At 36.4% G+C, this 24,612-nt stretch overlaps 1 protein-coding gene across 3 annotated transcripts in view; it reads left to right on the top strand.

Annotated features, from left to right (window-relative positions):
* Window positions 1-24,612, top strand: part of LYST (lysosomal trafficking regulator) — an 80,849-nt gene that overhangs the window by 20,447 nt on the left and 35,790 nt on the right. For all 3 annotated transcript variants that reach the window (XM_027453762.3, XM_027453761.3, XM_005023846.4), the window contains exons 5-21: window positions 1,146-3,228; window positions 4,786-5,803; window positions 7,380-7,541; window positions 8,182-8,338; window positions 9,531-9,757; window positions 11,097-11,163; window positions 12,014-12,123; window positions 13,165-13,588; window positions 14,746-14,890; window positions 15,624-15,797; window positions 16,324-16,484; window positions 17,903-18,093; window positions 19,543-19,788; window positions 21,065-21,238; window positions 22,100-22,249; window positions 22,879-23,016; window positions 23,753-23,951. In XM_027453762.3, the coding sequence (XP_027309563.1) occupies window positions 1,146-3,228; window positions 4,786-5,803; window positions 7,380-7,541; window positions 8,182-8,338; window positions 9,531-9,757; window positions 11,097-11,163; window positions 12,014-12,123; window positions 13,165-13,588; window positions 14,746-14,890; window positions 15,624-15,797; window positions 16,324-16,484; window positions 17,903-18,093; window positions 19,543-19,788; window positions 21,065-21,238; window positions 22,100-22,249; window positions 22,879-23,016; window positions 23,753-23,951 (5,826 nt within the window). The remainder of the gene's footprint in view (window positions 1-1,145; window positions 3,229-4,785; window positions 5,804-7,379; window positions 7,542-8,181; window positions 8,339-9,530; window positions 9,758-11,096; window positions 11,164-12,013; window positions 12,124-13,164; window positions 13,589-14,745; window positions 14,891-15,623; window positions 15,798-16,323; window positions 16,485-17,902; window positions 18,094-19,542; window positions 19,789-21,064; window positions 21,239-22,099; window positions 22,250-22,878; window positions 23,017-23,752; window positions 23,952-24,612) is intronic.

Genomic DNA, 24,612 nt, shown 5'->3' with positions numbered 1-24,612 from the left:
CCTTTATCCAAGAGCACAGCCAATTTTTTCCACCTGCTTTTGCAAATTACAGTCTGAATCTACCAGTACAAGAGAACTGGAAAAACTTGTATTTTATTCTTCAAAGTCATCTTGCCAATTGAATCAGACTTAAATTTCATATTTGCCATTTTATACTGAGTAGCTGAAAGGTGTTCAGTCTTGGCTTTCATGGGAACATTCCACACCTTAATCAGTACTCCTTTCTTGCCCCTGATTATTGCAGTAAGTCTACAACGTTTGCCTGTTACTTTTGTTTGGAACAAAGCTCAAGTGATTGAAGCCTGTGTACTTAAAGATAAGCAGTAGTTCTAAGTAGGTATTTTTTCCCTATTACCACCAATACTCAACTGTTTTTCATATGTTCTTATAAGAGGGCTATGAGTGAAGGAACTCAGCTCCTATAGCAGCTGAGATGTGTAAAGCAACAGTGAGTCATCAAATTGAAGACCTTTTTTCTCTCCTTTAAGGAAGCTTTTTTCCTTGTTGTGGGATGGGGTTGTTTCACAATACTTATTGTGAGACTTGGAACATACAAAATGGTATGCTCAAAATAAATATTACTAGTGTTACTACCTAAAACTGCTTCCACAGCTAAGTAATAGAAGAGATCTCAGAGCTGGTATCTTGCTGATTAATAATTTATTACTGCTGTATTAGTGTAAGATAACCAAACTTGAACTGAGTATAACTAATGGATTATGGTTTTGTTTCCCCATATCTTATCTGTAACAGACAAAAGATTTTTTTCAAACTAAGCTTTCTTCCGCTTGTTCCCCAAACAGACCTTTCATGTGCCTTGATATAACCTTATATTTTAAGAGAAGGGAATAGATGTGCCTACAATAAGTTCTGGGAGACTAGCACATTTTTTGTCTATCCCTAATTGAAAAATTAACTCTGCTGTCTCGGCTTTCAAAGTAAGCCAGTGCTGTTCCTAAATGTCAATTTTTTACTGACTTAGTATATGTCTGTAAATGTCAGACATAGGCGAAAACATAGCCTATTAAAATACTATTTTTTCATGTTTTTGAAGCAAAAGTATTGAAGCATTTTTCTTTTTTATGTTTTTAACATCATTTTCTTGAAAGTTTCTTTAATGTTCCTTTGTTTTTCTGTTGCAATAGGTTTTAATATACCCTCTACAGTAGACATCTGCCTGACCAAAGAGAACAATTCAAGTTCTGTGAAATCTACTCAGGAAAAACTAGGATTAGATGGAAGCACTCGTTCATCTCTTCAGGCTTCTGTAAAACTAAATCCTCGATCCCGAAAAAGTGGACATGTGCGCAAAACCACCCATCGTTACTCTGTGCGAGATGCAAGAAGATCTCAGCTCTCCACTTCAGATTCAGAGGGAAATTCTGATGACAAGACTACTGTAATGATGAAACACAGACGCTCCCAGTTCCTGCAGCCTTTTTTAACATATTCAGTTAGGGAAAGCTACCTTGTAGGTAGAGGTGACTACTTACCTGCTGAAACGGTACCAAATTCTAATCTTGATGCCCCTAATGTAGAAAACTCCAGCCAAATTACTCCAGCACATGAGCTCAACCCAGAGACTTTGAATGAGCCAGCTGCAGGAATTGCTGAGAGCAACACGGATAACTCTCCTTTTGACTTATGCCATGTATTATTGTCACTGTTGGAGAAGGTGTGCAAATTTGATATTAGTTTGAATCACAGTTCTGCTCTTTCAGCTAGTGTGGTGCCCACATTAACTGAATTCTTGTCAGGATTTGGAGACTGTTGCAATGTAAGTAACACTGAAAATGAAGTAGTTTCTGCAGGGTGGACAGAAGAACCTGTGGCTTTGATTCAAAGGATGCTCTTTCGAACTGTACTGCATCTTATGTCTTTAGATATTAGCAATACAGAAACCATGCCTGACAATTTACGAAGAAATTTAACAGACTTACTTAAAGCAGCATTAAAAATCAGAATTGGCTTAGAAAAGCAACCTGATCCTTTCCTTCCAGGGTACAAGAAAACACTACAGCAGCCAGTTCAGGATGACTTTGTATTTTCTAAGTGTCATCACAGAGCTTTGCTTCTACCAGAGGTTATAGAAGGAGTCCTGCAGATTTTGATCTGCTGCCTACAGAGTGCAGCCTCTAATCCGTTCTACTTTAGCCAAGCTATAGATCTGGTTCATGAGTTCATACAGCATCAGGGATTTAAGCTGTTTGAAATAACAGTACTTCAAATGGAATGGCTGTGTATGAAGAATGAAGGAGTAACTGGGGAAGCCTCAGAGCATCTGAAAGCCCTTATCAACAGCATCTTGAAAATAATCAGCACTGTCAAAAAAGTGAAATCAGAGCAGCTCCATCAATCAATGTGTACAAGAAAGCGGCACAGACGATGTGAGTACTCTCACTTCATGCATCACCACAGAGATCTCTCTGGGCTCTCTGTGTCTGCTTTTAAAAACCAAGCTTCCAAAAATCCATTCGAGACAGCTGATGGAGAAATTCATTATCCTGACAGATGCTGTTGCATTGCTGTTTGTGCACACCAGTGCTTGCACTTGTTGCAGCAAGTTTCTCTGAGCAGTACTTGTGTTCAAATTCTCTCGGGTGTACATAATGTAGGAATATGCTGTTGTATGGACCCAAAATCTGTGATTGTCCCATTGCTTCATGCTTCCAAGTTACCGATATTAAAAAACTTTCAACAGCACATACTGAACATCCTTAACAAGTTTATATTGGATCAGCTGGGTGGAGCAGAAGTTTCTCCAAAAATTTTACAGGCGTCATGCAATATATGTACTGTTGATTGTGATCAGCTTTCTCAGTTGGAAGATGCCTTGCAAGGCAACTCTAATGATGCTGGTCTTGCATCTAGTTCCTCTTGCAGAGTTCAGGGAATTCTGCCTAGCAGTGGATCTGAAGATATGTTACTGAGATGGGCTGCATTAGAGGCTTATCAGGACATTGTTTTTGAAGAAGACAAACTACGTGGCATGCAGATTGCAAGCCATATCTGCCACTTAATCCAAAAGGGAAATGCAGTGGTCCAATGGAAACTATATAACAGTATTTTTAATCCAGTGCTTCAGAAAGGAGTTGAGCTAGCTTGCCATGCTCAACAACTGGGAATAACTACAGCTGATAAACACACATGCAGTTACCATAGCCAGTGCTTGCCTTATGAAGTACTTCAGATTTATTTGCAGATACTCCCTGCGTTGTTTAAATCCAGGTTGGTTGATTTTCTGCTTATTAATGGGAAAACATGCTGTTTATGTAGTACAGAGCTTTATATATTTGTTACCGAGTAGAACACAAACCTTTTTTGGACAGTAGTTTGCTTTGGATATTGGGGGGGGAGGGGAAGGTGGGACACAAGATCAAAACAAGATTTACTCCTAGATTCATAAGCCATACCAAATGAGGGTTCTGCAGTGATGGGCCATGGCCTCTAACAAGTCAAAACAAAGCATGAAAGCATGTAGAAACACAATCTTTGACATACTCTTTGTCTTTTAATTCCTCATGCTGAAGTGAGTCAGGAACGCTGAACATGTCACTTTTCTGTGATAATTAAACCACTCAATTTTCTAATCTGTTTCTGTTTTTCTAATATTTACAGAACACTAATCATTTAAAATGGTTCAAAAAGAAGAACATTTTTCTAAGGAATGAAATAAATTCCCTATTTATTGTGGAGTCAATCAAGTAGCTGTTGAATAAATTTCCATTTATGATTATTAATAGGAATGTGTCATTTTTTCCATTAAAGTTTCTGATCATTTCTCATGGAGTCCTGATAAACTGAAATTAGGGTTACATAGGGTTACCTGAGATGGTTATGAAGAATAGACTAGTATTCCAATGTTCATGAAGGCTTGCCTAATACATTTCTAATAATGATCCTGATCTAAACCGTCAAACTATCAATTTCTGAAGAAGCATGTAGTGAAAAGCCCTTTGTGGTAAAGAGATAAGAGAATTAGTTTAGATTTATAAAACAAACAAAAAATCTTTAAGGTATCTTACCTACCACTGGCTTAAAACTTGTATATATACAAGTCAGTACATGACTTATTTCATTCTGGAGTGCTTATCTCAGTTACAGTGAAAGCTGATCCATCAGAAAGGAAGATGGAGAGTAGGGAAGGTGAATGTCTGCAAGCCAACACAGTACATTAAGATACTTACAGATCCTTTCTTCAAACTGCTTGAGTTCAATGTAATATGTGGAGAGCAGAAGGAATGGAAAAACATACTTGGAAATACCCCCCATATTTTTTAATATTAAACTTTCTGGCACAACAATTGCACAACACTGTGCCTCAAATGCATTTCAGATACGATTCAAGAGTTTTTTGCAACTGTTAAAACATTTTACTAGCTATGTCTATTTAAGATCTCAAGTTTGAGAGATTCTCTACTTCCTAGTGAGATCATAGCCATGAAAGACATCAAGATATTGACTAGCTACAATTGCTAATAAAAACTAATAAAAAGTGAAGTGGAAGTTAAATGTGTGTTATAGAGTTAAACACCGTTTTTAATGCTTTGAATATCATACATCTGTGTTCTGTGAAAAAAAGAGATTGAATTTTCCCATCACATTCCTGAGATGGGACACTTAGAGCAATTACTGTAAATGCCATCTGTCCCTGGTATTAATCAAGTGTGGACAGACCAGAGGATTATTTTTGGGTATCTCATCTTATGAATAGCTTATGAGGTCTTAGGAGCTACATGAATTTTTGTTCCTTTTATGAGGTAACTCTTATGCTTTCTCTTACAGGATAATTAGGAACTTGTTTCTGAGTTGTAATGGAGTGAATCAAATGATTGAGTTAAACTACTTAGATGTTTTAAGAAGCCATTCTTTGAAAGTGTTAGAGACTTTGATACTCTGTCTTGGTGATCAGCAGAAAGAACAAGCAATGCCAGAACTAGAAGACCTCAGCACTGAACATCAGATGTCTACACCTGACTTGCCTGCATCTCTTGGTAGCCAGCACATTGTTTCAGAAGTGCCCCAAAGCCTGAGCAAGTTTTATGCTGGCCTGAAAGAGGCTTACCCCAAAAAGAAAAAGTTTGAGAGTCAAGACACTCATGTCAACACAATAAACCTATTCCTCTGTGTTGCTTTTTTATGTGTAAGTAAAGAAGCAGATGGTGATCTGGATTCAGTTAACGACTCTGAAGATACATCAGGATATGATAGTACAGCCAGTGAGCCGTTGGGCCACAAATTACCATTTCTGTCACTGGAAAGCCTTACTTTGCCCTCCCTGGAACACATTCACCGCGCTGCAGATATTTGGTCCGTGTGTCGTTGCATCTACTTCTATAGTTCAGTTTTCCAGAGACAGTTCCATAGACTTAGAGGCTTTGAAGCATGCCACAGACTACTCATCCTCATAATTCAGAAACTTGCAAAACACGAGAAGGAACAAGAAAAAAATGAGAAAGTACTGAGTGACAGCAAAAGTTCACATGGGAGTCCTCGTCTCAACAAGGATGATGCTGTTCAGTTCCTGAAGAGCAGGGAGATGACACAATCAGAGCTCAATAATGCTGACCATCTTGCTGGTGCAGAACAGCTAGTGCCTGAGTGTGTCTCTTGTGACATCTCTGTGAGTGGGGAACATGCTTCAGTTACATCAGTTGTAAATCTTGAAGAGATTAAGACTTCTGTAAGAGAAGAGACTGAATGGGCACTTCAGGGTATCAGGCTTCTGGAAGCTCTGCTGACAATTTGTCTGCACAGTGCAAGCACCATCCAGCAGAAGATGGAAGGGGAGGTTTTTCACCAGGTACTGTGTAACTTCCCTTAGCTTACCTCACTCGTATTTGTTGTGTATGGTATTACTTTAATAATAATCCAGTCAGAAGTTCTTCTGGAGAGTAAAGGTTTATGTTCTTATTCTGGTACCATAATTTGTGTCATGCCTCAAGTGTACTGTTTAACTGTAGGTGTTGTAGTTGGTGGCAGTGGTCAGCAGGCATGAAGGAGTGGGAGTAAGCAAATGGACAAACTGGCAGTTGCTGTTTCTGGGAAGGCATTCCCCACACGTCAACTTGTTTCCCTTTTTCTGTACCCAGTAAAATACTGGTTAGGACCCTGTGCCTGTTTGTCCTCCAAAATTACCTTTGTCTTCTGCTCTTTTTGGTTGGATCTGTGTTTGTGCCTGTTTCTGCTTTCTCAGAGGCCGAGGGAGAGTGTTCTAGAATGGCAGAATAATCCAGCCTAGATGAGATTTTTACCTTTGTGGTGTTTGAGTTGTATTTCCAGTTTATTTTTTCATTCATTTATTACAGTTTAAGCCATCGTGGTCAGTGTGGCAAAGGGCTTAACGTCGTATGCTCTGTTCTGGATTAATGCATCTTGAGTCCGAGGGAAGGCTGATCCTAGGAGATGAATTTTTTTCTTCTGTAGCCTAAAGTGGTCCTGACTAGAGGAAAGGGATGGTTTCCTTGGCCAATACATGCAATAGTAGATGTTGACTACTGTAAATTGCTGGTGATTGCTTTGTCTGGTTGGGTATGGCCTGTTCTTTCTACTTTTTTATTCTGTGCAGTTCTTTTGTCTAGTCCATGCTGTATGGAGACTGTCTGAGCTGATGGGTGAGAATGGTGAGAGACTTCTTTTCTGAAAGGGTCTTCACTGGATAGTGTGTGACAGAGGTGAGATTGAAGGATTGTTGCATAGGGAAGACATGAATTGTATGTAGTACCTTGCGTGTAATGTTTTTGATGTAAATGCTGAGCAGAGCATGGTGCTTGAGAAAAGGAGTATTAGAGGGCACAGATACTGAAGACACCCGAAAAAACAGTTGCTTAAGCTTTAGAGGTGAATTAATTCAGCATACCACCAAAAACTGTCGATTCATGGAAGACAACTTTGATGTACTTTATTATTTTAATGGCCATTTTTAATTGTACTTGGCAGTTTACCATAAAAGCAGGAGGAAGTAGGTACAGGTGAGAACTAGAAATGGGTGTTTTTTCTGGGCCACCTGTTGTTTTCCTTAAGTTGGACTTCTCACCCGTGATCTTGTTAACCTATCTAGTAATAGTAACGTGGTGTGGTCTAAATGCACTCTGCACTGAAAACTGTTTCAGAGGCATTTATTTTTGAACCATAGTGCTTTCAATTTTTTAGGAAACAGAAAGTTGCCTGGATTTTTCCATGTGCAGATTGCTTAAACTTGTCACGGCAAACATGCCAAGTCTCTGTTACCACAGGAGACCTCAGCGAAGCCTGGTAGTTCTAGCTGGGAAATCTAATCAGTGTAGGTGGAAGGAAGTTCTTAATTGGGATACTGGACTATTTTAGTTAGCCAAAACAGAGTAACATGAATCAAAATGTTTGTCTCTTCCAAACTGTAGAATGCTTCTGTGGATGATATCTTGCTCCAAATAAGAGAACAGCTTGCTCAGTCAAAAGTGCTAGAAACTGCCTTGGCAAAGCCTCTGTTTGATTCGCTGCTCCGTGTTGCGTTGGGCACGTTCTCTGCTGATCTGGATCGTTCTGAAGAAAAAATAGAAAAGGTATGAAACACCAATTAAATACGTAGTCTAATTCTGAATACTGCAAGGTTTTCTAGATCAAGGTTTTGTTGTTTGGGTCTGTGCTTTTAAATAGGATGTTTAAATGTTTGGTTCTTGTGGTTGTTGAAAAAGAATTCTCTGATTCTAATGTGTTGAATGATGGTTATTCATGTGCTGCTCTGAAATGAGTCATGCCCCCCCACCCCCCAAAAGGAGAAAGCTCCAATTATACTTTATAGAAATACATGAAGTTCTCCTCACTCTCCCATTCTGTAGCAGGGAATGGAAAAACTCTCAGAGGAGAGCATCAGAAGGTGGATGTTCACTCACATTAGGGGCTGCAGACATATCTTCACCGAAGAGTGGATGTCAAAATCCTAACTTAGAGTGATTTTTGCAGCAACAATTTTTCTTAATGCATTGGGTACTTGTTTCCCAAAACTTTGGGTAGCTAGAAGGGAATATCCATCTTTGCAGAATCCATTTTCTATGTAAGAATGATGTATCCTTAGAAAGAATCTCAGGTCTTTTGTCATCTTTTTATTTCTTTCCCCAATGGGCATAAAGAAAGGTTCTGGAAGGTTCTAAGCTACTTACTGTTCTGAACTAAGATGGTAAATTTGTTTGGTGTGTTAAACAGACACATTACACTGAAAAGGAGCCTGTGTCACAACCTGGAGATATTTCTGAAGAAGCTGAAGAATCACAGTGCTGTAGCCTTAAACTTTTTGCTGAAGAGGAAGGATATGAAGCAGATAGTGAAAGTAACCCAGATGACAGTGAAACCAAGGATGAAGGTAAACTTGAACTTTCTGAATATGCAAAGCAGTCTTTACAACATAGCCAACCTTACTTGTCTTTTTGAGGTGTACAAAAATAGGGAAGCTAAGAGGTTCTAGTTCTGGTAGGATCCAGTTTCGTTTGGAGAGAAGTCTGTCTTTACACTGAGTGTTAAAAGAAGTGTTTTTGTCCTGGTTTATATGATTCTTGCTCTGAAGTCGTGTTGGGTTGTCTTGGTTGAAATGTTTTATGGTGATCTAGAAGCAGTTTTCTACAGAGATGCTTATCAGTAGGTAGTTTATCAATAAAGGTTCAAAATTTTATGTAGTTTTATAGTTGCTAGAAAGTGCGTAGTCTAGTCTTACCTATTTTCATTCAACAATTGATATGCAAGTATTTCACTTTTTTGTGTAACTTAGAACGCATTTTTTTGTGCTGAACACCTAGATACTTAAATTTTAGTATAATATGAGCTAATTATGAACTGTAATAGCAGCTAATAGAACTGTATTTCACTATTACTGGTTACCTGTATGACAAGGCTTTATCAGTAGTGATCTAGAGAAGCGTATACAGCATTTTAAAAGCATTTCTGAATTAAAAATTCAAACTGAAATATTTCTATGAAGCACTTTCAAGTAGCATATGTCTGTACCAAATCGTATTAGTTTTAAGTGATGTGTTTTAAAGTCTCACCAAGTTGTGAGAGGGGGGCTTAAATGTTTGTTTCTTGATTGTCATAGAGATATTCTGCCATGCATATTTCCTGAGTTAAATAACTAAAGAGCTGTTTCCTCCAATCTTTTAACATAAAAAAGGTTAATTTAAATTGATGTCCTTTCTTAGCAGGCTCACAGTTATTTATAGAAGCTGAGGTTCTGATGCACTGCGTTTTACTGCCATATTTTCAGTTGCATATTTCATCATTGCAGTGCATGTCCATTTCCCAGCAAATGAAAGCATGTAGTTCAAGAACACGTAATGGGAGAAACTGCATCCTTGCCCTTATGTATTGGCAGGAAAATAAGAAAATCTGAAGCAGAATAGCTTGTAACTTTTACGAATTTCTGAAAAACTGCTGATATGCTAGCGACTGTTTTTGTTTTGTACCTTTGAGAAGATTAGGTAAAGTATGTCCTTGGATGTCCTACTTAAATCTTGCAAACTGTATTTATCTGAGTAATTTTCAATAAGACTGTCTTTTTTCAGGAGCAGATGCAAAGGCAGAACCAGGGTGTATTGATCCTACAGGTTATTTTAATGACCTAGCCGAACACATCAATCAAGGAGAATTAATATATCCTGAAATCTGCATGTTAGAATTGAACTTGCTGTCGGCTGGTAATGCAAGTTTAGATGTGCTTGCTCATGTATTCCAAAGCTGCTTGGAAATTGTCAGCCAGAAGGAGAGAAATGCCACTGTACTTATAGAACAGGTAAAAATGTTATTAAACAAATGCAACACTTCAGAAAACTTCTGAAATGCAGTATTTTCTTTTTATTCAGTTCTATAGTAACAGTGTAGCTAATAAGGTGAACTCAGAAACATTATTACTTGTTATGGCATTTGATAAGACTTGAAACAGTGTAAACGACTGATATTGTCAATGAAGCTGCATTGCATTAAGAAGTTAACAAATTATGCTTAACTACTGTATTGAAAGACAGTTGACCTACAGAGCTTTTGAGTTTCACAGTTTTTCATCAAAACCGTTCAATCATGAAAGCTCCGTGTGTGGTTTTAGAAACCATCAAGCTACTGAATATAGAAAACAAAAAAACAAAGAGTATATATGTACATACATATTTGATACATGTATATTTTGTAGTGTACTTTTAGAAACTTTCAATACTATGCCTGAAAAACATTTCACTGTTGCTCCTCATAAGTTTATATTAGCTATAATATTTATATTAGCTATAATATTAATCAGCTAAGCACATGTTGATGTCTTTGTGATAATTTTGAATTTCTGAAGGCTAGCTTGTTTTGCTTTCAAATAACTAAGCTTTATTAAACTTGTTTTGCAGAAATAAAAAATATAAGTAAGCTTAGTGTTTGTTTATATAATAACTCGATGAAGTGATGTTAGTGCTTGACAGGTTAATCTGAAAGTGGGAAGAAAATGTTTTATTTTGGTACTTCCAGTCATTGTGTGGATTACTAGCTTTAAATCACTAGTACATATTTTATTTTTCTGAACTTTAGCATGTAAAAAATACTATTTATTTTTTTCTTTTAGTGTGTTTCTAAAAAAGCAAGTATATATCTACTGAACTAAACAGTTTAGAAACCTTGTATATACTTACAAGATCTTTATGTGACATTTAAAATCGTATTTCTGAAACATGTTGCTCTTAAGTAAATGACTTTCTAATTACTCTTTAAAATAATCTTGCACAAAAAGGTTGGGGAGAGATTAAATTTGTGTTCAGTATTGCATCTCTATATACCAACATGTTGTATTTTGTCAAAACCTGTCAAATTTTTTAATTCTGTTCTGGTTGAGAACACAAGGGAGTAGTTCTCAGTTGCTGAATGGATGGTGGTAAAGGATACTTTCTTGAATCATCTGGATTTGAGAGTCTTTCTGATATGCATTTGAACTGTAATCATGAAAGCATACTCATTAGCAAATATATATTAAAAAAAAGTAAACCAACTAGAATTATTCTTACTTAAATCAACAGTGCATAATAACTGTTTGGAAAAAAATACTTTGAGCTTGTGTGTATTCTTGAGACATGACATTTTCCCCTGTATTTTTTGAACAGGGTGCTGTTAAACACATTTTGGGAGGATTTATGAACATACTGACACAAACGGAATCTAGTTTTCATGGTGAGTACGGAGTCTAGGTTACTTGAACACTTTTTATAACTTAACGTATATAGCCCCAATTTTTTAACCATCAATGGAAAATGCAAAACATTGTGAATTCACATTCAAAAAAACATTACAAAGTGAATTCATTGGCATGTGTGAATGGATGCAGCTGTCTCTAACTTGTGAGGGATATCTAATTTGTGTAAATACAGGGCTATTTCTGAACTAGTAGAAACTGTTATTTATACAAATTCTGCCAGAGCTGAACAGAGTAATTGAAACCACAGACCTAGGATGATAATGTTAACAAACACTACTTGGGAAAAATAGCACTTAGTTCACTGATTAAATCTGACTCCATCACAGCATAAGCTTTTATTTCAAATTTCTTTGTAACCCAAAATTTAGTACTATCTTGATTGTGTTTTTCTAGTCAGAAAATACCCTAGCTAATCCAAGAAAGTGGAAGCAAAGTAAAAACTTATTCTAAGGTAGCTCACAGAATGAGGCTGTTCCACAGCAGGAAACTCTGTAAGCCATCCCAGGACTTAATCTCTGGCTTTGTAGGAAGAACCTTTGCAATCTATATGCTAGGTTTCCTAGATTTTCAGACTGTTTTGCAAACCTGGAAGCCCAACTTGCTGTAGTGATCTAGATTTGTTCAATGGAACTTTAAATGTTAATAGTGTCAGGAAGTAGGTAGATCACTGTAGAATTCATCTTGTAATCATTGCTGCTTCCTGAGTTTGAAATCTTTTCACAAAACACTGAATTCCAAGTTAATTCTTCCTCATAGTTGTACCAAATATAAATTTATAAAGTTTTTCAAACATACTCTTCAAGAATATTTTCTCTTTATTTTTAGCATGTCAAGCGGTGCTGGTAGACCTGCTAGTTTCTTTGATGAGCTCACAAATAAGTTCAGAAGAGCTCACTCTTCTCTTAAGGATATTTTTGGAGAAGACGCCTTGTACGGTATGTATTCATTAACATCTTACAAAATTGAGAAGGAAAAAAGAATCCTTTTGTGCCAAAGTATTTTGGGAAATAAGGACTTTTTAAGAGCAATGTTGGTTGTTGAAACAACATACTTTCAAAACATAGGGAAGTTGGAGAGAAATGAGAGGATTTTGAAGTCTGTTGTTGCATATACTAGAAACTCCTTTCTTTAGCACAAGAAAACAGGACTTGTCTTAAGCAGATGGACATTACGGTTATGGATGACAGAGTATTGTAATGCTGTAAAATGTAAAGCCTTTCCCTTAGTTATAAAGCATCTGTATTTTAGGAATGGGTGCTGCTTTAACAGCAGAAATTACTTTAAATACTGACTTAAGTTGGTTTGTTTAACACTGGAATCTACTCCTTGTGTGGGATATACTGCTAAAATAACTAACAATTGGTTTGTGTGGGAGTCTGTACAAAAAAAACGCATGGAAGGAAATTAAGCATTATTGTGGAACATAAAATAGCACCAAACTGGGAAACAAGTCAATCTTTCAAAGGTAGCTTGCAATAATTAGCTATGTACCTAAGGAAACATTGGCTTAAGGGCTCAGGTAGTTTTGCTGCTTGATTATGCAATAACAAAGGGATGGCCTGTGTGTACACTCACACTCCCTCAAACAGGGAGTAAAAGGTGTGGTCTCCTTTGAGGTATAAATTAATCTTCTATTCTAATGTGTCAAAAATGTGAGATAAGATCACACAATGGCCACCTACAGTGGTTCAGCTATGTATTCCTATGTACATAGTATTCCTATGTATTGTAACTTGAAGATTGATCTGCTGTAACTAAATGCCCACAACTGTTGGGCCACAGTCTGATCTAGCTACTCACTGTTGTAATTGTGTCTCAGTCTGATATTTAAGTCCACCTATATTGGAAAAACCATGAATCCAAGTTTAAATGAGAAGTGGGGTTCTGTTTAGTTAAGAGATGATGCTTGATGATGCTTGAGAACATGGTATTAAACAGTTTGATTCTTACTTACTTGTTTGGTTTATTTCTTCTAGGAGATACTGCTTAAGGGTGTATTGAAGATTATAGAAACTAATATTTATATGAACCCATTGCAATACCTTGCTTTCCCTTTACTGTATGGCACAAATTTGAGTAGTAGTTCTTCACAAAAATCTGCTGGCACTTTCAACAGCAAAACTGTTGGACTAGTAAAAAGAGCAAAATTTTCACAGAATAAGAAAGAGGCAGATGGTGAAAATTTGAGTCACCAGCTGCTTTCTTCTTGGCATGTAGCCCCAATTCACTTGCCTTTAGTTGGACAGAACTGTTGGCCACACATGTCTGAAGGCTTCAGTGTCTCATTATGGTTTCATCTGGAGGGTGTTCATGAAACAGAAAATTCAACAGAAAAGGGGAAGAAGCAAAAGAAAAGAAGCAGACTCTTCTCTGTAAGAGAGAACAGCTTTGATAGCACAGGTGAGGATATAGTACTACTTCTTTCTATGTAGGTAGCAGCGAGGGATTCTGGTTTATTTTTTATTACTAATTGATGTCAGATCCAAAGGGTTGCACTTTTTCCTTATGATGAATATTAACCAGAAGTGATAATAACCTGTCTGATTGTTCTTTGTGTTCTGTAAGATATAGTTAAGAACTAAGCTAGGAATGTTTACTTAATAACGAAGCTAGAAGTGTTTTATCTTTGTTAGATTTATGTCTACTTCCTTAGAAATGTAGTGTTTTCATTGAATTTTTAACTTCAGTCAAATGTCTTTATTCTGCTTCATGTTATGTTGGAGGAAATATTCAATGCTGAAGCTGAAAGATCATGGGAGAAGACTGTCATATTTAATTGGTCTCGTGTTGATGAAGCAAGTGGCTTTTGTGTTGTATGTAGCTTTTGTGTTCTTTCTCTTCAATAGAGAGCTACTAAATCTTCTTGATTTAGGATTTAAATACTGGTACTCTTAACTAAAAGATGTTTTAAATCCATCAAGAGCCTGAGGCTGACTCAGTGTAAATCCTCTAAATTTCCCTGTGTACCATTATAAATATCAATAGCTGTAAAAACACTTCTCTACTTTTTTTTAAGACTTGCTAGCTCCCAAACTGTTTCAAGCTGAATCTCTTGGATTATAGTTTATAAGAGGAAATATTCCTTGAGGTATTCAAAATGCCTCCCAGTCACAATACTTAGGATGCCGTCTACTGTACTTTTACTCAACACAGTTTAAAAAAAAATGTGTTTCGGGGCTGAATCTTGGAAATTACTAGAAACACTTTTGTTAAAAGATCTCTAATTGTGCTTCATAAAGCCAAACAAAAATACTGGATGCAAGATCATGTTTAAAGGGTAGTATGATTTGTAAAGAACCAAGTCTAAAGACTTGGTGCACTGAGACTGCTAGGTCAACACAGGGGATGGCGTGTTAAAACTATTGTTGAATTAGAATGTATACACGTTTAGTGGGTTTATCTGATTCCAAACAAAAACATACCAACTGTACCAAGTGCTTAATGTTAACCTCTGTTTCAATACACAGAAGACCTAAGTCTCTGAAGAAAAATGCACATTTTAGCTTGCTAAAAATGAATTGTGTTGTAATTGTTTATAAACATGCTTATATTTCTAGAAGAAACCAAGTCTATAGGAATGGAATACCTAAGCATGGGAGACAAACTTGTTGAAGATGGCTGCATTCATATAATTTCATTGGGTTCCAAAGCATTGATGATACAAATCTGGGCAGACTTGAACACTGGAGCTTTCATATTTCGGTATGGTGTATTAGTCCAAAAGTCATCTTGTAAACATGTTATCCTATCTAACTTCTAGGAGCAGCTTGCAGAGAATGCTGCTGTGGAATAGAAAACTAATTTTTATAGTAGAGCAATTGTACATGCTGGAAACATCAAGTGAAGTTTATTGTATATAAACCTACAGGATTATAACATCTCAGATCTTATATGTTTCATATAAATATATATAAATAGTTGCCCTAAGTTTGTTGCAAGATGAGACATAAACACAGTGTAATGCAAAGTGACAAGGTAGTGATGAAGTGACACAGCAAAAGCTTTTGTAGCTGTAGATTTTCATAACTCAGGTGTGAAAATTCTTAATAGCTATGACAATCCTCATCTTCTGAACACATCTTAGTATTATTTTACTTCCTAGATCCTTAAAACAGATCTAAAGCCTGAATTTTAGAGCACTTAATTTCATAGGATTCAAAGAACTTGCATTTTTTAATGCAAATTACTTCTCTGTAAAATAGAGATATTATACTAATCTAAAATGCAAGTAGATTCATGCAAGCAGATTAAGTAACTAAGGTGAAACAACATACTTGCATAGATTATTCTGAGCATTCTAAATACATAATTCTGTGATTTAAAAAGTTATATGTGAAAGATGAGAAATAGAACCTCAAAGTGACTGATAAAATGCATAGTTGGAGCTGAAAATGCAAACTTGAAAACACTTGTTTTCCCTTTTCTGTTTTCTTAGTATGTGCATGGATCCAAATGATGAGATGAAAGCAGGTCTTCTGGCACAGGCTGAATCTCCAGAGAATGTTTTCCTTGTGGGCAGGTGGCAGCATTTGGCAGTAACATATCTACAGCTGCCAGAAGGCAAGAAAAATATCCATGGAAAGCTGTTGTTGTGGGTTTCTGGTCAGAGGTAAAATGTACACTAGTTACATCTATATCTTTTTCTTCAAAACCTATCAATTATTTGATAAGAAAGCATCTATGCTACTTCAGTGCAGGCTGAAGTTACAGTTGAGAAGTAGTGTTTTTTGGGGGGGGGGGGGGGATAGGGGGGTGGAGTTTCAAGTAGAAATTCTTGAAAAACTGCCATTTTAAAATTTCGCTGTAACAATTCAGGGGTGTGTGTATAGCATGTGTATGGTTGCTTCTTCACCAAGGTTAGAGGGGAGGAGAGAGGATTTCCCATCTAGCAAATCCTGACTTTATGGCAAAGCTAGCTGATAACGCTATTCCTTTTCTTCTGTCTTGGGTAGTAATTGAATATACATACCATTATAGGCACCTTGAAACTCAGTTATAGAAGTTGAAGATGGCTTTATTAATTTTATGTCAATAACTACATGGCTTCTCATCTACTAAGTATTAAAATTTATTTTAAGTCTAAGCTGACTACTTGAGGTAGCAATTTTGAACACTTATTTATACTTTATTTTTAGGAAATGTGAGATCAACTTAGATTATGCACTACCAAGGAAATCAAGTTTGTCATCTGACAGTAATAAAACATTTTGTATGATTGGCCACTGTACATCATCTCAGGAAGAATTGCTTCGCTTGTCAGGCAGATGGGATCTTGGAAATCTGCTTCTTTTTAATGGTACTTCTGTATGCTTTGTTTTTCTTGCACAAATCTTTATTTCCTCCTTCCCGATTAAAGACTTAACTTGATTTCTTAACAATGCCACTTATTACAGTAAAAGCAACAATACATTATTTACAAGTGCAATATATTAAGGAGGAAGTAAGCAAACATTTCAGTATTGAGTACTTCCTAATGTGTCTTTCTGCTTCTCCCACTATTGTCTGTCTTTTTTGTGTTGTAGCTGGCAATTCCAGTTACTTCAGTGATCTTAAAAATTTCTTCAAAGAATACACTGGGGCGCAAGGGGATAGAGGGGGAAGTGATGGTAATACTTGTTCTCCTTTATCTTAAAGCACTTGGTCTCTGCCAACTGGAAAACAGATTTCATTTACCTGCTTCTAAATTAGTAATTTAAAAATACTTGAAGCATATTAAAAATCAAACGAAATGCAAACCACTAAATGCCTTGTGTTAAACATGCTTATTTCTGAAACTGCTCAAGTTACTTCAGGGTTTTCTTGGACATACAATTCTTCTCTTTCTTCTGAAAGTTTTTTTCAGGACTTCTGTGTGTTTGGTTAGCCCCAAAGACCAGAATCCTGCTGATTATAGTTCTGGCATTTCTTCATGTCCAGTGGTCTAGTAAGAACTACCTTACATTAGAAATCAGTCGGCTGGGGTGTGTGGTGTGTCTATGTGTTGTGTGTGTGGAGACTGCATATTTGAGCAGGCAGCGAGATGTTTGCTGTAAATGTAAGCTCCACCTGGAGAATCAATATGGTCTGTGTTGACTACAGCTGGTATAACTGATGTATCCAGAGAACAATGGATATACAGCTGTTGTGTACCCAAACATCATAGACTTCAGTCCTTGTACTCTCTGAAGCAACTGATAAGAGTTGCTTCATTTGAAGATACATTCTCACAAACAGGTCAATTGAGGGAATTGAGGGATAACCTTCCCTCACTCTCTAGACAGTGTCATTTGACTTTTTTATTTTCTACACTTATTTTTTTCTCCCTGTTGGTTGTAGTGAACTATTATTATTGGATCCTTGAGTCACTCTGATCAAGTCTTCATGGTGTTGTGGCATGTTCTTACTATCTACAGTCTTGCTATGCTTTGAGAACTGAGTAGTCTTGGATAGATAACTTTTCAATTAAAAAACAAAAGAAGAGTAATTGATTAATTTAGTGCCAAAGGCAACTGAAAACAAATCAGGAAAGCTGTCTGTATGAACTTAAGACAATAGAACTGAATAATCAGGCCTATGACATGTGGCAGAAGTCACTGCTTCACAGTAGTTAGCACTGGACTTCACTGGTTGTTTCAGATCAGCAGGTCCTGTAAAGAGAGCCAGTAATCTTCCTTCTTAAGGTATAAACTTCACCTTAATGTATGCTTAGAAGTTAATGTCCTTTTTGTGTTCTAGGTGCAAAGATTGGACCAGAGGAAGCATTTTACTTATATACCTGTGGACCAGACTTCACGTCTGTAATGCCTTGTAAATATGGCAAAACATTGGCTGAATGCTCAAAGTACATAAGTAAAGATATTCTACAATGTGAACAAATTAAGGAGCTCTTCATGACAAAAAAGGAAGTGGATGTTGGACCTTTAATTGTAAGGTTCTACTTAAAAATGGTTCCTAAACTCTTAGAACTGATTAAGAAGCTGGGAAATTGATTTCTGCTGTCTCCTAAAATGCTTTACTACCTAAAGGCTGGCAAGAGCAAATCCAGTTCTCATTAACATATCTGCAGAAGTCTTTCCATTTATTTCAGTGGGAGTTGCACTGTACACCCTGTGTAGAGTTCATCTTCATGCATTTTGTTTGTCTGAGAAGCAGGCACCTCTAGAGTTGTTTTAAGTACCTGTCCTAGGATTAATGGGTAGCTGTTCACTTCATTAGCATAGAGGTAGTCAAGGACAGCTTAGCTTAGTTAACTTCTTAGCATTAAAACAGGAAGATAGGATTTATCTGGCTTTAACAGGAAGCAAAAACTTCATCCCAATTCTTCTCTGGTGTTGAGAGAGCTGAAAGCTTGACTGAATGAATGGTCATCTTCCAGATAGCGGATTGTTGTTTTTCACATCTTCTCTGATGCATACAGTTGTAAATATTAGTTATGTTAGAAAAAGAAAAAAAAATAAGTTTATATTACACTTGGAGATTTCTATTACTTTTGGAAAATTGTCCTCATACAGGTAACTCCTGTTGTATGAATTGTTCCCAAAAGAGGGAATTTTCTGGTATAGTTCTACAGAAGCTCCGTAGCTTTAGGCAAAGGATCTTTCTGGATGTAGTCCTTGTAAACATTAGTACCAATTAGTAAACTAACTGGTACTACAGTGAGTAACCAGAATAAAGCTATGTGTTCAAGTGAAAAATCCACCTCTGTACTTCTGCATAGAACAAATGCCTTAAATGTAATTACTCTGTTGTAGCCTCTATGTGAAATAAATAGACACAGCCAGTTTTCGTTTTCTGTGAAAATGAGTTGGTTACTTATGATAGGTTTGATTTTTTTGATTTAGTCTTTTCATCAGTAAAAACTTCTGTAGCCTTATGTGTAAATTATGTATAAATCTTCTATTGACACCCATTTTATAATGGTGAAGCTGATTGAAGAACTGACTTAAAACTAAATGTTTTGGAGATATTTTGAAAAATAGCAGTTACTCTATATTTTGGACTTGGTCATTCTTCCACTTTTAGGCAAATTTGTTTCCCTTTCTGATATTTCAGTATGTTTATTTTCATTCAAATTTGTTACCTTTTTTGCAAAATAGTTGTGATTGGTTTTCAGGTGATAACAGGAAGCTGATCCTTGGTGTATGTTTTTTAGTTACAGCCAAGGAAGTTAAGAAAACATGACAAAGATTCTTAAATTTAGTTCTGTTGCATTTTAGTACATGAGTATCTGTACAAAACTTAGTGCATATGAATGGTAAAGCACAAATGAATCATTGAGGTTGCTGTTACTTGCTGTTAGGTGTCTGTATGTGTTCTTTTAATTAAATCAGTTCAACTATCTTAATTTTTTGGCTAATAAACCTCTTGTATTTCAGGAAAGTCTTGCTGTTGTTTATACCACGTGCTGCCCTGGTCAGTATACCATATATGAACCTGTTATTAGACTGAAAGGTCAAGTGAAGACTGTTCCTTCTCAGAGACCCTTCAGTTTAAAAGAAGTTCAGAGCAATGTATTGGATTCTCATCACTTGAAAACACTTCAGCCTGTTGAATATAAAACTCTCCAGGGTATCCTACATGAAATTGGAGGAACTGGTGCATTTGTTTTCCTCTTTGCTAGGGTAAGGGAGCTGGAGGAGGGGGAGTGCATGCATATGATTGCCTGTATAAAGCTTTCCTTTGATCTTGGGTAGCAACTAACATATTCCAGCTACCTAATTCATGTCAATTACAAGTCTGCATGTGATATTTTTTATATTTAAAGAACAATTGTGGAATGAATCTGTTGTAAGAGTGCATCATAAGGTTGTCTTAAACAGGAAGCTGAATTGAATTATGTAATGCTTTTTATAATATAGCTTGTATATACAAGTTGTGTTCTGATTTAGAGATGGGGCTTCTAAATGTCAAAATAACTTATTTTTAGGAGTACTGTAGAGCTGGCTGTATTTTTTGGTTTCTAATTTTTAAATCTAAGTATTGATTAATATTTTTAAAAGTCCTCGAATGCATTGCACCTCTAATGCTTGAAACACAGGATATTCATAACGCAAGTATGAAGAAATGTATAACTACTTAGCGTGCAGAACTTTTTATCTAATAAAATCTGAGGTTTTTTTTTTTGAAAGCAAGTCTTTTAGCGATGTTCAAGGCTTAATCTGTCCAATAATTTAATTTCCAAAATACTAAGGCTGTGAAGCTTAATTACTACTTTACTAGGGCCTGTATGTGGAAAGCCAAATACCCATGCTAGGAGTCTCTGTAGTGTTAGTTCCCTCAGAATACTAATGCAGGCCTAAAACTTGTTTTGCGTGCCTCTATGGAAACAGTTTTCTAAAAAGTATATATGGAGATTAACCAGTGCACGTTAAACTAGAGACAGGTGTTGCGGCTTCTGATTATGGAAATACTGCCTGCTAAGTTTTAATATTGATAGTGAAATCGGAGGAGAAAATTCTTATTTGTGGTACTATATAATGCATGTTTGTGCATGCTCTTTATGGACAAAATAAAACTTGTATGTAGACACTTAGAATCAAATGTTGGTGTAGTCTATGCCAGCAGGAACCTTAAATTAAAAGTTTAACCAAATTCATAAATGAAAGGCAAAACTGAGAGCATCCAGAGGAGGGCTATGAAGATGGTGAAAGGTCTAGAGGGCAAGATGTACAAGGAGCAGCTGAGATCCCTTGGTTTGTTCAGCCCAGAGCTGAGGGGAGGCCTCCTGGCAGCCTGCAGCTTCCTCACTGAATGTGCATATATATTTAGAAATGGTAACATATGTCATCTGACAATCTTTAATCCAGAAGTTATGGCTTGAGACTGCCACAAATAATTTCTAAGGCTTTTTTCTAAACATTTCTCGTGTAAAGTGTTCTATTAAACTTGTTTTTTCAGGTTGTAGAGATCAGCAGCTGTGAAGACACTCAAGCTTTAGCACTGCAACTTATACTGTCTTTAACAAAATACAATCAACAGAGAATACAGGAGATGAAAAATTGTAATGGTTATTCCATGATTCATCGAGTGTTGATCAAACCAAAATGCATTGTTGGATTTCGCATGCTGAAGGTAGAGCGCTCTTTAAACCTGATGCTGTTAATGCTAGCACAAACTTAGACATCTGAAGCTGTCTTTGCGAAAGTAGAACAGTGCTTTGGAGCTGGTTCAGTCCAGGATTGTTTTCGTCTTGAACTAGAAACTACTGATGGGTGAGCAGAGAAAAAGGAAATGTTGAAAGATCCTGATTTCAGAGGGGATGGGAAAAAATGCAACTTCTCTCTGAGAGCAGAGACTTTCAAGTAAACTTAAACTTCTAAGCAATGAACAGCAAGTTGGATTCTATTTTTGGTTTTAGTTATAGTGGCCAGGTAGAAAAACATGCGCGCAGTGAATGAACCCTGTTCTATTTGTACCATCATGCTGTAAGATGGATAAGAGGCCAGAAGTGTGCAAGTGCATCTTTAAATAAATAAATAAATGAACTGCTGGTTATCTGAAGCATCTTGGCAATAACTCACTTAGAAGTTTGTTTTTAATGGGTAATCTAGTTGTACATGCATCATGAAAACACCTAGAAGTATTTTGCTGTATAGCTTTCAGCAGTTTAAGAGCTTAGGTGTGACTGTAATCCTCAAGTCATGAAGCTTCACTTGAAAAGTCCTGATCAAGGCTATTAAAAGCATCTTTCAAAAGTGCCTATTTTGGCACTCAAAACACCTGAAATTTTTCACAATTTGTATACTGATGTTATTAGGCCTCTACAATGAATCCAGTGAGATTACTAAACTGAAATTATTTTGCAGGTTGGCCAGGTAGACTTGTGCCTTCCCTGTCAAGAGGTTGATGTGTCTTTAAAGGTTTTTGATAAATCTGATAGGACAACTGTTTTGTTTTGTGGCTATTCTAAATTCCCTTCTTCGCTTCTTTAAGACTCTCCTTGAAGGATGCTGCAGTGGTGAGATTCTGTATATAAATGAGAATGGGCAATTCATGCTTGACACGGATTCTACAGCAGTTATCCAAGATGTTCAATTGTTAGAAAAGCTACTGCTTGACTGGAAGATATGGTCTAAAGCAAAGGTAATTACTTTCTTTTTGGAAAGATTGTCTGAAAGCCAAATTTGACAAGTGTTCTGACCTCTGAAATGAATTTCTACAGTTTAGGAAACTTCAGAAATTAGTGACATCTAAAAATTAATGGTTCTTATTTTTCTTTAAGTAGCTGGTGGTAGCTTTTAGCTCCCAGTATCAATATTTCAGGTTGCCTTAGTGTATTAAAATCTATAGATGTAGTGTATGTAAATTACTTGTTAGTTGAATTGATTGTTATTCATCCATTCCAACAAGTTTTCAAGAGCAACTTGGTGTGACTGAGGAAAATGTTCAGCTTCCCCCTGGAATTAAAAACAAAAACAAAACAACCATCTGGTGTTACCTAAAACACGTTTTGTTACCTAAAACACCTTTATTTTAAGGTGTAATTTTTTTTTAGCTTCAATCACTAAAATGTGATAAATTGCACACTCTTAATTTGTAATGAGCATAACTCTTCTGATGGTTTCTAGTTCTGACCTGACTCTTTGCAATCACTTAGTTTTGCAGCTGTGAAAAAGATTAATTTGACTGTTCTTATCTGTTAGTTGTTTTTATTCTCAGGATAGATTAAGCAATAGATAGTAAGCTATGTTCCTGTTCTGTTTGTTTTTCAGCAAGGTGTATGGGAAACTCTGTTAGCAGCTCTAGAAATCCTTATCAGAGCTAACCATCACCAACAGATGTTTAACATTAAACAGCTGTTGAAAGCTCAAGTGGTACATCACTTCCTGTTAACTTGCCAGGTTCTGCAGGTAATTCCAATTTGAAATCCTATTTTGTGCTTGGCAAGTACTTGGTTTTACTTAATGAAAAAATATGGAACTGCATGCTATAGGAAAAAAAAAGTTAATGCAATAGACTGTCCTCTGTGCTTCCAGACTGCTTTCATCCTCTACAACAGACACCGTTGCTGTAAACTGATACAGTTCCCTAATGAGAGCACAATGCTGTTTTTCCTAAGGGACAGAAGGAACAAGTGGTTTTAACCATACGCTACTAATCGAAAGCCTAGACGCTGGCTTACTTGTGAAATCCATGCATGAGGAGGAGCTGAAACAAACTGTGAACCTTTTGTGCAGGCCTAAGATGTCTCTCACTAGTTTTATCATCATCAAGTCTTCATTACTGAGAAATATATATGGGTCATACAAGAATGTTACACCTGCCTCTCTGTCCTTAGAAACTAGTACCTTTATGGTTTAGTAATAGACTTCTTGGAAATCACACAAATTAAACGTGACACAAACTGTCTTAGTGTATTTTCAGAAGCATGTCCCTAATTAGTGATGACCAAAATCTTACTGAAATCTCTGCAGACTTTTTAATGAGTTAAGATTTTTTTTCCTCAATCTGAAGGCAATTAGATGCGAAATAAAAAAGTATTTCTCTAACCGCCTTCATACCTGTTTGTTCTCCTGGTATAGCATGATAGTTAAACTGTCAAATTAAAAATACAAATAACTTAGTTGTACTGCTCTTTCTTTCTAGGAGCATAAAGAAGGGCATCTTGCATCCCTGCCTCGGGAGGTTTGTAGGTCATTTGTGAAAATAATTGAAGAAGTGCTTGGATCTCCCCCAGACCTGGAATTGCTGACACTGGTCTTCAATTTTCTCTTAGCCGTTCACCCTCCCACTAATACATATGTTTGTCACAATCCTACCAACTTCTACTTTTCACTGCACATAGGTAGATATTTTGTGTTTAACTAGAAATGGACATTAAGATAAAATTCTACTGAGGGGTGTGTGTGTGTGTATATAAATGTATGTATCACTGTTATAGACTACTGCTTTTTGAGTATCTTTTATTGGTTGCTATATTGTAACTTTATTTACAAAACTACTGACTTAAAGTATTTCACTGTATTGAAAGACATTCTAGTTAGACTTTGCTTGGTTTACTAGGAGAGCTTTCTTCTGTTTAGAGCTACAGATAATGGCCATGGTGTTTGTCTTTAACTTTCTTGAAAGTTTGCTGCTAACTGTAATACATAACAGTTTCCTGTAGAGACATGATACCCATGAATGCATGCAAACTTGGTAAATCCTAGATATATATGGTTTTGCAGCGTCAAAAGCTTAGGCTCAGAGGACTATAACACACCAATAATGCACTCATTTTGAGTATATTTCCAAGAAAGACAACATTATTTAGGCAATTGGGGTTCTAGTGAAAAAGTTTAGCTGGAGTGTTTCATAGTATGTATTTGCTTGTATATCACAGATACCAAGTGAAGTAAAAGTAATTCTGCACTACAGGGTTAAAAAATAATGAAGGTTGCCCAATGACATTTATTAGTGTACCTCACAGGATTTCAATTATTGCTGCTGTATACAAACACTTAAAA

Source organism: Anas platyrhynchos, chromosome 3 (genome assembly GCF_047663525.1).
Source record: "Anas platyrhynchos isolate ZD024472 breed Pekin duck chromosome 3, IASCAAS_PekinDuck_T2T, whole genome shotgun sequence".
NCBI classification, from domain to species: domain Eukaryota; kingdom Metazoa; phylum Chordata; class Aves; order Anseriformes; family Anatidae; genus Anas; species Anas platyrhynchos.
This window is presented reverse-complemented; position numbering and strand designations above follow the sequence as displayed.